The following is a 13,574-nucleotide window of genomic DNA, read 5'->3' on the forward strand; positions in this document are numbered from 1 at the left end:
TTATTACCACTGAGGAGTCATACAAAATATATCTTTATTCAAATTAGAAATAATGCGTATTAAGCATTAGTGTCAACGTTCTTTCACTCTGTCGGTTCGAAGGTACCTTTGAAAATGAAATGAATCAAACATTGAAATTCAATGATTCAGATCATGATGGTTAATAAATACATATGAATAAATTTCAACCTTTTACCGGACTATAAATATTCCGAGTGCGAACAACCGACAGATGTTTTCATCATATAAATTCAATTCGAAATAATTAACAGTGAATCCAAGCTGCATTCGATGGTTACACCGATATTGTTTCATGATTGGACCGATATCTGTAAACCAACTAAACTTGTATGGCAATAACATCATAAAGTTATTGAAATGACCTTTCACACACAAATTAGCACGTCATAATATGATCGGATGTAAATCATTGAGTGCAATTTATTTATTTAGCGTGAAGTCAACATGTACGTAGTCGGTCCTATTGTTAGAAAGGAGGACTTGCGGGTCGCACCCAATTGCAGTCATTGCTTTGACAGCAATTGGTTATATCTATTGCATGTCCTGTTCGTCTTACGTGTGAGACCTAATAAATTTTTGGGTAATAATTATTTTAGTAGAATTATTAAGTGTTTCAATTTCATGAGTTGTCTCGTACATTCTAAGAAATTTTATGTTGTTTTTTTGATCACTAGCAGTCTTCTTAAAAAAGTTAAGGGTTCATAGGCCCAAGTTCACGTTAATAAAATTAATTACATACAATTGATCATATTAATTTAATTAACATGGATAAAACATATATTTATGAGTACAAACAATTAAAATTTTATTTTGGCAAATCGTGATTTAGAGCTTAATACTTAATACATACAGAATATTTTATAACCGTGTCGTAGCAAGATGACGTGAGGTACATTTTATCTATAGTTCGGCATGTGACGGTGTAATATATAAGATTTGTTTTTCAGCCCAATATCCCAGGGAGGAAAAAATGGAACAAAATATTGTTAAACTACAGACCCGTCTCCAGTTCCTTGAATCGTTGTACTTAGCACGGAGCGAAGACATTCTCAAAATTCAGGTGAAGAAACGTAACAAATTTGAAAATACTATTAACCAAATATTAAATATAATAACATTCTTCTTATTTCTAGAACAAGGTCTTCCCGAGAAACAACCGCACCTATACGGCAGTAAAGCCAACTGAAAGACATGATCAAATCACGGCCGAAATTGTGATGATCTTGAAAAATATGACTGGTATGAATTTATGATTTCTTTTGTGTTTGTATATATAGGTATGTAGGAACTTCAAAATATGTTATTGATATTAAAAATGCTTTTGCGCTTTAAAAATACAGATAATTTGCTTTAGCAGATTTACATTACCTAGTATATTTCCGTTTTATAAAATTTATTTTACAAAATTCTCAGTAATACATTAAGAATATATTTTATGGACTGTGAGTTTAGTTTCAGCCAAAAAATATATATTTGAAATACGAATTATTATTTTTACTCCCGTTATTATTTCTTATTATTTTTTCTGCTAGAGTGAATTTTTAAAGACAAAATGTGATAATTATTTTGTTTGAACGTATTGAACGAATCATTGTGTGCCTTTACAAACGAATTCAATTGTTTAAGTTTTGTAATTATCATCGTGTTAATTCGTAATTGATGTTCGATGCTCAGCGAAAGTATGAGATTATTTCCTTATGTTATAAAATTATACAAAAATATTCTGGGCAACATTTTATAGTATGTCAGGAATATTTTTCCTTTTAGTTCAGCGAATTCTATTTTAAAGATCTGATTGTTAATACGCATAAGTAATAGGTATTTAATATCACATCACTGAATAACATAAATCCATGCATGTCTTTGTGAATTTTTATCGCAATATAAATATATGGCAATTCATCTAATATGCTACACTGGCCCACACAATTGTAATGAACAAAGGCGAATTTGCGAAATTAAGTGGCGAGTGTTGTGCATTGAAAACATACCTTTGAAAGCTATTTACTAATCAATCGTAGCATCCGTCGAATTAACAATCGAATCGTCCTATTACAAATTTCAATAATATTGTACACAGGTATGAAATCGAGCGCGGGTGTGCATACGAAGAATGTACCAGCGATGCAAAATTCGTTTATATTAAAGTTGCTACCCCACCTCGCGAACAACCCTGGCACTTTGCGGCCATCTTATCACTTGAAATCAAATCGCCACAGTTCAGATATCGTTATAGCAATACCGACTGTGAAAAGAGATAAACAGAGTTATCTCATGATAACCTTAGAGGTAAGTCGTTTTACTTACTATTTTTTTATGTATATACTGATACGTACAATTTTTTTATTTCACATTTGATAGAAGATTATTATAACTTTTCGATTGTAAATATAACGTAGCACACCAACGTATTCAACACCAGATAGCACCCGATAGCAGATGGCTAGTAGAAATATTTATTAGTTTTCGGTTATAAAATATTGTCATCGAATACTTCGATGAAATGTTGAATATAGATTGCAATTCTGGTTTCATATTGCTTTTTATTTTTTTTTAATTTTAGAAGTTTCTGTGTTTATTGCAAAATTCATTCGTTTTCATTTGATTGGATGTTCGGGGTGACGGATACCGGAACTACCTACATTTTTTTGAGCGTATGTTTGCGATCATATTCGGAAGTTATAAATATAAAAATTTAATGTTGGTGTTTATTACATTTTTAATAACGTTGCGTATTTGTACTATGAATATATAGCGGCGTAAAACCTAACCTAACCTAACCGCTGTAAGTCTTTGTTGCGTGTAGTACATTTATTATTATTCAATTTAAATGTACCTTTGTATTCAGTTTAACAACCGGAATATTATAAACCACCAACAATCAACTAGAATTTCCTTACAGAGTTAATCAAGTACATTATTACGTAAACCGCATTCAAAGAGTATGGGAAATGATTATTGCTTGCAGAGCTTACCTCGTTTAAAGTGTTTTTTACAAAGAGCTTTCATTAGATTTTCTAATCGGATTTTTTAAGTTCTAGAGCAGTTGCATTGTGTTCTTATACGTTTATTTGTAGCATTTGATCAGCGGCTTACAAGAAAAGGACAAAAATGACACGCTCATCGTCGTTTTAGTCGGCGAAACCGATTTAGAGTACGTCTTAACCCTCGCCAGGGACATCGAGATTGAGTAAGTATATCTTTGTTATTTAAATATCAACTCATTTTAAACCGAAGATTATTCAAATATGTAAGTACTAGCTGATATCCGCAAACGATGCAATGCCTCATTTATGAAAAAAAAAAAATACTTACGGCTAGCACGCTATCTATTGTTTTTTGACAGTAGGTACTAAGCCTGGAATCTTCATGCGGGTGCCATCAACAACTGACCAGATAATACAATAATTTTATCCAATCGTCATAATATGTATTTAATAAAGTAAGTACTGCCGTTACAGACTAACTTCAAACAAAACAGTTGATTGTCGACAAACATTTATTATTAAATCAGAAATTTTATATAATATTGAGAACAAACAATCGACTTCTACAAAATCAATTACTAAGAGTTGACATTAAATAAAATCTTTATTATTTTCTAAGCGAAACTATTACATTCACTTTAAAGAAAACCCTCAAATATTACTCGTGTAAAATATACGTTTACAATGGAACAATAAAAATGCATTTTGCGTTGACTATATATTTCAAGTACAAATTTCAAGGATACGACAAAAGAATTGACTCTCAATTCATATGAATAAATATGTTCAGAAACGTTTTCAATATCATTTCATGTATTTATATATGAAAGAACGTTCTAGTAAAAGATGGATAAGAATATTCCTAGCACATACACGTTGGAAACTGGTATATCTAAGAAGGCTATTTACTGTGTTGAAATCACTTATATAGCATGACATGCCTAAAATTCCAATTCGTATTTTGTCTAAAAGGAAAAAAAAGCTAAATTAAAAATCAATGAACCAATAGAAATATAAACATTATTTCTCAAATTCTTACAAATTTTAGGCCACTAAGTTATCCAGGCACACAGTATAAACAAAATCGTTAAAACATAGAAAAAATATTAGATGCAGTTATAAACTTTGATAGAAGGTGTTATATAATTCATCCTTTGAAACTTAGACACGAGGTTGTTAAGTTCACAAGTTAGAGTTCTAATAGATATATGTAAGCAAGATTTATTTCTTCGCTTCACTTCTCGAGAAATAGTGATATAACAGTGAACTTAACAAAACTATATATAAATGTTTATTTGAAAGAGATTGTTAAGAAAACACTACAACAAAATATAATTGTTACAATACAATAAAGCTGAAGATATTTTAAAAGTTTTCTATATATTTTTTTACATTGACATTGAATTTACGTAAACATAAAATTACATAAACGTTGCTTTTCCATCAACTCAAACAAATCAAATAAATTAAATGATCAATGAACTAGAAATAATCTCAATTAATAATAGTAGCACCTTGTAGATTTCCCACTGCTGGACTAAGGCCTCCTCTCCCTTTTTTGTGCAGAAGGTTAGGAGCATACACGCACACCACATGTGGCAGAATTCCGTTGAAATTAGTCATATGCAGGTTTCATCACGAAGTTTTCCTTCACCGCCGAGAACGAGATGAATTGTAAACACAAATTAATCACATGAAAATTCAGTGGTCCTTGCCTGGGTTTGAACCCTCAACCATCGGTTAAGATGTAACGTTTTAACTACTGGCCCATCACGGCTCAATATCAATTAATACGGCAGACGATTTTTAAATCTCATTTTATTTTTACCGTTCATCGCTAAGTCCATCGGAAATTTTTTAATGCAATTTATATAGCTTCCTGTTCGCTAAATTTCCGCTTGAATGCTTATAATATTGAAAATAAATAATTTGTAATATCACATAGTTTCATTATTAATAAATATTCTATCGATTTGCTATTTTATAACGCAGGTCGTTCAGATTATAATATAATGTTATATTAAATATAAAAGCGCTTTTACGCAATTTCAATTATTGAATGGATATTCTACTAATTAAGTATTGCATCAAAACGGTATACCTGTACTCCGGTTTCAATGGTAAGTGAGCCGGTGTAAAAACAAGCGCAAGGGACGTAAAAACAAAAGAAATCTTAGCGAAGATACCTTAACATAAGCTAAACTGATGTTAGTCATAAGTAATAAGCGAATAAACTTAGTTTAAAGCAATAAAACAAACCATATGATGCCTTAGCCCTAATGGCTCAGTGGCTAGAACACTCAAAATCTTAACCAAAGATACTGGGATCAAACTCACTGAATTATCACTTGTTTCTTTTCTTTTTATAATTCATCTGAGATGAAACCATCGTGAGTCAAATGTGATATTAACGGGCTGTTAATCATTTTTGTGATGCTTACATAATTTTTCGACCAAGTATAAGTATAGTTATAGCATGGTATAAATTTATTTATATTTTTTTAGTGTTATGTAGGATAATTGCACGACTCGAGTCTACCACCAAATCCACATACAAAAGCCGAAATTTAGATACGACTGCAAAAATCTCATTGGTTTTATTGAACGGCAACGTAAAACCTCCAACGTATTTTTGGTTTTAAATACAATATAGATATATAATTTATATTTTTTAAATTAATCTCGTTCGGAAAACAAGGAAAACACAAGGTTTGGACAAGTTATATATAACCAAGGTACATAACAATCAGAAGACAAATTATAACTTCAATTTAAAATTTGTAATACCTGGAAATTAAATCATGCAGGCACATCGAATTGCATAAGTTACTTTTATCCCAGAAAAAAATACTCATTTACAAATTACACCGCCTTATGCGCGGACGAAGCCGAGGGCGGAAGCTAGGACATAATAAATTGACCAAATCAATGAAGACCTAAAGAGATAAATCAGAGTTTAACTAATCATCGGTTTAAAAGAACAGAGTTTAAATGTAAGGTCGATAATTAAATCAATAGATAGATTCAACACACTAATTTGTACTTAGTACGTATTAGATTGCCACGCGCCACATTGAACACCACTAGCAATTTAGTCCAATTATTATAATTGTGTTTTAATTAGTATTAGTAGGTAGTTCTCTGATTATAGTTATACCTACCTATCAATTGATTGCAATACAATTTCATTTTATATATTAAACTCATCCTTTGTACATAGGTATATAAAACGCCAATAAATTCGCGTGTGTGCATGTAAATTATTTGAACTATTAAAATACTTGTCACTTTTAAAATAAATCAATTAAATTTTACCCTATGAAATTAAACTGTCAAAAGTACTACAACACAAAGAACGATCATGTTTAATATCTATAGAATGTATTGTATTTGTTAATTTTTGGTCTAGATTTGAAAAAGAAGTGGAAACTGGCATGATTGAAGTTATATCTCCGTCTGCGACTTACTATCCGGATCTGGACGACTTACCGCTTACTCTTGGTGACTCGTTGAAGCGTGTGAAATGGCGTACTAAGCAAAATTTGGACACCATTTACTTGATGGCTTACGCTCAAACAAGAGGTACCTACTATCTTATGCTTGAGGACGATGTCATCGCCAAAGAGAACTACGTGCAGGTAAGACGTTTAAAAATATCAATTTTACTTTTTGCGTGTGTGATGTTGTAGGGTGGTACGAGTATATATTATGTTGATTGTTAATTCCATTACATTAAAACTAAGATTTAAGCCGTCGTATTTTTAATGTTTTAAGACAAAATTTCTTTACAGATTTAGTACTCTACTTTTCTTTTAATACACGAAATTAATATCAAATCAAATCTATTAATTTGTTAATACAAACATAATTCTACCATAATTATGAAATTTAATAAAAATTCGAATTTATTTATGATGTATATTATATATAATATTTGAATTATTTTGAATCATAAAAGCATATTATTGTTTTATTATTTTAAAATTAAAAGTCGTAATTTTAAGTCTGTATATATGTGACCTAAAATACGAGCCGCCATGGTGTGACGTCATATAGGCAAAAACTGTCATTTCAGTGTTAACAGCTAGGAACACATCTATCAACTTTAACTTTAAGTAGTAATAATTACATTCTTTCATCAATATATTTTATTTATAAAAATGCAAACCAGTTTTGTAAAAGAAGATAGTTCGAATCTCGTTTTCGAGTTTCCGTCAAACACTCCTCATTTCAATATCATCTGGCACTTTGATAAACAAATTTTCGAAGTTTTAATGTTAGTTTTTGTACAAGTCGATACTACATAACAGCGATAGTGATTATAATTCAGTATTTTCCAAAACCCAATATGACGTGTCAAAAATGACTGACAACGTCTTTGCGGGATTAAAAAAGATTTAAAATTTTATTTTATTTTACTACAAGAGAACGTGTCTGTTTTTCTATTAGGAAATGAACATTTTGATGTACTTTTACAAACATAGTAGAACACCCTATAGTTAAAAACCGTTTTTCACCAGTAAAAATAATAATGATGTGCTTAAAAACATGTTTAATCGTGAAAGCAAATAAAATGCGAAATGTATTATTGTTGAGTTGCTTTGTGTTACTCAATGCAATTAATTTAGCGCTATTAATATAGCGAATTGAACTGCACATTTATGCAATGTAGCGTAACTTGCAAAGCGAAAACTTTAGCCTTTTAGCGTTCTTCTCATTCAAATGCAATATACATTTTATCAAGAAACAAATTAGCGAAGTGAAATATAACTATTCTTAAGATATATTATTTAGTAATTCTTCAGTAAAACATCTGAATACTATATTTGTAGCGAATTTATTACATTCATTTAAATTGTTTAATATAAAGCTTTACTTGCTGAATAAGGTTAATAACCTCCAGTTTCTAAAGAGCTACCGACTTCATTGTTTATGAGAATACGGCTTTTCAATATCACAGATCAAGGCACCTTGATATTTTTCTGTGTTAATTATGCCATGAACCTTTTCCATCCAGCTTAGCTTGTAAATTATCCAAATATTGGCCGAAAAGGAAAAGATTGTTTCAGGAAATCAAACAGTTCGTGAGCGCCACTACGATAACCACACCGGATTGGTTTATTCTGGAGTTTTGCCACGTTGGCGGTATTGGAAAGCTATTTAAATCGTCGGACCTGATAAACTTTATAGTATACGTGCAACTATTTTACAAAAATATGCCAATTGATTGGTTAGTCGAGAGCTACCTCGCTGATCGGGTTTGCACCATTGACAAATACTCGGTCAGTAATATTTGAACGTTTATTGAAAATAATAAAAGTAAATTCATGTTATTTAATGCTTGGCACATTACATTTTCTTATTCGAAAAGTTTTTTCGAGTAATAATTTAGATATATTTATATTGTAGAACGCTTGTGGGAAGAATAAGATGCAGATCTGACCCAAATACAAATCGTCCTTGTTCCAACATATTGGCTTGTACTCATCTCTTAAAGGAAAAATACAAAAAGTGAAGGTAAAAATTGCGTTTATTATGGATTACATTACATTAACAGCCTGTAAATTTCCCACTCCTGGGCTATGGCCTCCTCTCCCTTTTGAGGAGAAGGTTTGGAGCATATTCCACCACGCGGCTCCAATGCGGGTTTGTGGATTATTTTAGATGAATTAATTTAATACTAGTTGTCGCTCGTGGCCTCGCTTGCGCTTTAGGAGTTAGTCATAATAAAGTAAACAGATGGGTCTTTCCTTGAAGTTTACTTCATACCAAATTTCATAAAATTCCGTTCAGCGGTTTGGTCGTGAAAGAAAAGACAGACAAGCAGACAGAGTAACTTTCGCATTTATAATATTAGTACAGATAAATAAAGATAAAGCTACTATAACAGGCAGATATTTTCAACAAACAACATTGGTTTTGTTAAATAATATTTAGGGTCTGGTTTGAAAACAAAGGCCCGATACAATACTTCTAGGTAAATAAAATTAAATATTTGTAATTATATTAAATATTTTAGGACCCCAAATATGGGACCTTGCCATTGTTTTATCCTCATGACAATCCAATTCTCAAATACGTCCGAGTAACGATCAAAGAAAAAGGCGAATACACGGTACAGAATGCATACGAAGGCAAATCTTTCTTCTGGGGCCTTCACCCTAAACGGGGTGAAGTTATCGAGTTCTGGTTCGCAAAGCCAACACGAATTTCAAGGTAAATATTTATTCGAATATTTTATATATATATATAGACCAGTCATATAAGCCAGTCTTTAATACTTGCTTTGACATAACATTCTATATGCTTAGAATCGCACTGACAAAATAGAAATGGCTTGCATTTCGTACAGTATCAATATGGTACATATTCGTGTGTAAAATTGAGTGTTCAGTTCAAGTTCTAAAAAAAACGCACTCATTAAACGCTTAGTGATGTGAAAGTCTCAGCTTCGACTACCGTCAATTATCTACAGAAATGAACTTGGTGTAAACTAATAATTCATGTTTTAAATTATCATTGAAGATATAATTCGTTGATTTAATTCGTTTTTTTTTTTCATTAGCTATACGTTTAGAAGCGGCAACGTCCAACACCAAAATGACAAATTTTACGACACCGTCGTGGAAGTCTACACGATGAAGACTAAAAACTTTTTCGTAGTCGATCATTTTGATGAGTTCGGATTGGCCGACGGAAAACTCGACTATAATATCGGACCTATATTGGCTATTCGACTACGAGTCAACAAGGACAGCCTTTACTGGGTAGTCCTTTCCGAGGTAAGTGTTAATTGCGCAAATAGGTGATGTTCACTGATTGTATTTTTTCAAGGATACCAACCAATTTTTTTTAATTATTCATATAAGAACGGAAAACATATAAAGCCCGATTTACCTATAACATTAAAAACAAAAATTATAATACTTTACGACTTTCCGCAGAATTGTCTAATTGAATTGTGAAACAATTTTAGCTTCTGATTTATGCTTCGTGAGTAATTCTGCTATGTTTATGTTGATTGTAGTAAATGAACTTTAATTTAAGAAGTCAAGAGTTTCGGTATTCTACATAGCTCATCCTCATTTTACTTCAGTGAAGACACACTATCTCTGTGATATGAAAAATATCAGAAATTAATCTACTATAAGATTTCAAACATCATTTTGAGGTTCAGATTTAGGGGTAAAACACATCTGTTATTGCATTTTTATTAATCCTATTATTATAATCAAAAGCTTAAACATAAATTACAATATATCTAACTTAACATAGGTATATAATGACGAACTGCCATACGAACTTTCATGCACAAAATATTTCCCATATAAGAGGGTACTGTTGTATGGGAAATATTTAATGCAGTACTGATTTAAACATTGAGAAAGACAAACTTCTATACAAACTTTCAGCTCATATCTTATTAGATTTTTCTTTTCTAAAATTCTATAAGAACATCTTATCCTTATGAACAGAAGCCTGACTCCCGCTTTCTATATTAGAAACATTAAAAAAGGTGAATTTTTATACAAATTTTCATCCCTAATTTCATCCTCTTGGGTGATGAATCTTCATAAATGCTGGACAGCTGGCTTTACCTCATAAACAGAAGCCAAACACCAATTTCCATATTCTTACATCAGAATTGACTTGAATAATTGACTTGAATTTTCATAGCAACTTTCATCCGCCTTCCTTAAGCTCCTTAGGAGATGAATTTAATTAAAAACTATTCTTGGTGCTTCCCTGTGGTACATACTAAGTTATTTCAAATACATTTAAATCTAAATAATAAAATTTTATTAAGCAAACTTAAATGTATTTGATATTGGAACCACTTTCACATAATTGACAGTTTCGATTAAAAATCAACATGTCTACAATACTATTATAAATAGGACAAATTTGTATTTTTTGTGTGTGTATGTTCGTAATGAATAAACTAAAAACTACTGCGCCGATTTCAAACATTCTTTCACAATTGGAAGCTACATTTAGCTACATTTACCCTGAGTAACATAGGCTATATTTATTGTTCGAAAAGATTAGGTATCCTTACTAAAACTTCAGTGACGTAACCCAAGGTGTAAAAAAACATCTTTCGTCACATGCGCTGCGGAAACTATTGATGATAGAACAAAATTATGTTCTACAATATTAAAGAACACATCAATATCTACAAAAAACTTTTCGATACCATATAGCCAACTATTATCGTTATGTCACAATAGCCACTTTTTACATTTTAAAAGGTAATAGAAATACCGACCAAAATTAGACCATGTTATTCATACCTCTGTTTAAATCCTTATCCAAATAAGTCATATTGTTTTCAAGACTGTTTCAATTCATATAGATTACTTTTTGAATTGTTCAAAACGAAATGAAAAACCGATGAACAAATTCGGATTGTAAATATAAATAGATAATATGGTACTGCGTTTAAAAAATATAAAAATAAAACAACGAAAAAAATATATAAATAAAAAGTAAAAATATAAAAAAATCTTATGTCCACCCGTGCGAAGCCGGGACGGGCCGCTAGTGTTTTATAAAAATTAATTATAAGCAAATGATTAAAGCTTTTACCACAATTCAATGTCTTTAAACTGGAAAATGACTATTATTTATTTCAATTAAAAAAATAAAAACTTTTTATAACAAATACGTTTGATATTGTTTTGAATGAAATAAAAATGATTAATAATTTAACCAAAACTTCAATAACTAATATGCTAAGTATGTTTGTTAAGTAATCATTGAATGTTCTTCTTAGTTCCTTTCGTCGACAGCTAATTAATTAAAGCCATAATAATTAGCATAATAAGTCGTTGAAAGAGCGACTCAGAGGAAGCTGTCTCCATCATACATTGGTTATTCACCGTCTAATAGAAGCACTCGGTATTGCTGCGTTCCGGTCTGAAGGAACTTTTATTTAATTTGTTAACGTTATATTATCGCTTTAAGAAATAATTAATATCAGAGTTTGTACCTTTTTTTTAGCGTATTATTGACGTAATTATAATTTAAAAAATATATTTATAGCTTAGTTAATTTACAATAAATATTAATTTATAGATCGAGCTGAAAACTTATTACAATAAACAAAAGCAGGATCTGATGGAGTCGACTTGGGATGGAATGGCTAAGAATTATTTGCCGGATCAAGAGTTTCCAAAGCCGTATAAAGCTTTGGCATAAACATGTCGGCTGAGAATTTCGTTGTACCGTATGCCCTTTAAGCTTGAACTTGTACCCTAGCGATCTGAACTGGCTAAAGTTTTACTTGCAATATAAACAAAAATAAAAAAAAATATACAAAAACATGATTTGATGTTAGAATTAAGGACGATTAAAAGACACTATTCTTTGTTATTTAAAAAGTTTAAGTATTAGTTATTTATAATATATTTTATTGGTTTAAAATGTTCACTACGTTTTTTTTTTATTAATGAACTATTTAATAAATAATCAAACGAATCATGTTAAGCGCAACAATTTATCGTAATCGAAAAAAATCTGAGCATTTAAAATTACACATTCATAAATAAAAAAAAAAAAAGTGAAAAATTCACGACCAAAAATAATTGTGATTTACAATAAGTGTCTATAGTCTATAGGATTTATTCATGTTTAGAGGAAACATATTAATTTTTAAATTAAGAAATTTATGTAATCTTATATTATAAGGAACTAAATAAGGGTTGCCATTGTATAAGGCTTATTGTTAATTTAAAAATATTTAATGAATAATAACTGAAAGGACCACCGCATGTTTTGTCATTTTGTCTATTTAATATATTGATAATGCCTAGGGTATTCTTAATAATTGGATAAATATATCCACTATAATTTTTAAAAATTATGTAAAAAAAAAATATGTAAATTTAAAATTGGATTGAATTTTACAAAAAAATATATAATATCTAACATTGCTCAAAATAAAGAGTAACTTTAACCGTGAGAAGGTGCGCTTTAAAACATCATTAGGCACAAAACATAATCGGACTACTCGGTAACAAGTTATGTAGGTCACAATTAATTCATAAAAAAATAAAAATCCGTTGCATCGAGAACTGTCCCCTCTGTTTACATTGTTATAGTAACTCAACATTTAAAATTTGTTAGTTATCGTAATAATTATAAAAGATAATATAATTTCATTATTTATTTTAGCTTTAGCCGAAACATTTTATCGATTTTGTCCATCTATTGTATTTGAAAAAAAAGTACAGTTTAAAGCACATTGATATTTATGCATAAATACATTATACGTAAGTATACAATGTCAAAATATTTTATACGTCTTATGTAACATAAATAAGGAGAATCCGTTTTAGTATATTGGAACTCTCCGTGTTACTTCAAGTAATCAAGTAATTTTATATATTTGGATTGCATTCAGTGACCTTCAACGATCGAGAGCTATTAATACCTGTCCGACATCAAACCGAGTGCATCGTTTGATGTTCGACTCGATTACGTCTTTCAGAAGTACCATCGCTGAAAATTATTAAATAGATTACCAAACGAATAGACAATAGTGCATTTCCCTATTACGATCAA

At 30.4% G+C, this 13,574-nt stretch overlaps 1 protein-coding gene across 1 annotated transcript; it reads left to right on the forward strand.

Moving 5' to 3' along the window:
- Window positions 1-465: 465 nt before the first annotated feature.
- LOC113404076 (alpha-1,3-mannosyl-glycoprotein 4-beta-N-acetylglucosaminyltransferase A) lies at window positions 466-12,901 on the forward strand. Its single transcript, XM_064220275.1, is given in 11 exon segments — window positions 466-601; window positions 969-1,081; window positions 1,155-1,260; window positions 2,102-2,310; window positions 3,099-3,211; window positions 6,418-6,646; window positions 8,078-8,290; window positions 8,418-8,525; window positions 9,028-9,224; window positions 9,574-9,790; window positions 12,087-12,901. Coding segments are annotated over 11 exon segments (1,764 nt in total). The 3' UTR covers window positions 12,210-12,901.
- The last annotated feature ends 673 nt before the right edge of the window (window positions 12,902-13,574 follow it).

The sequence above is a fragment of the Vanessa tameamea genome, chromosome Z (assembly GCF_037043105.1).
Source record: "Vanessa tameamea isolate UH-Manoa-2023 chromosome Z, ilVanTame1 primary haplotype, whole genome shotgun sequence".
Lineage (NCBI taxonomy): Eukaryota > Metazoa > Arthropoda > Insecta > Lepidoptera > Nymphalidae > Vanessa > Vanessa tameamea.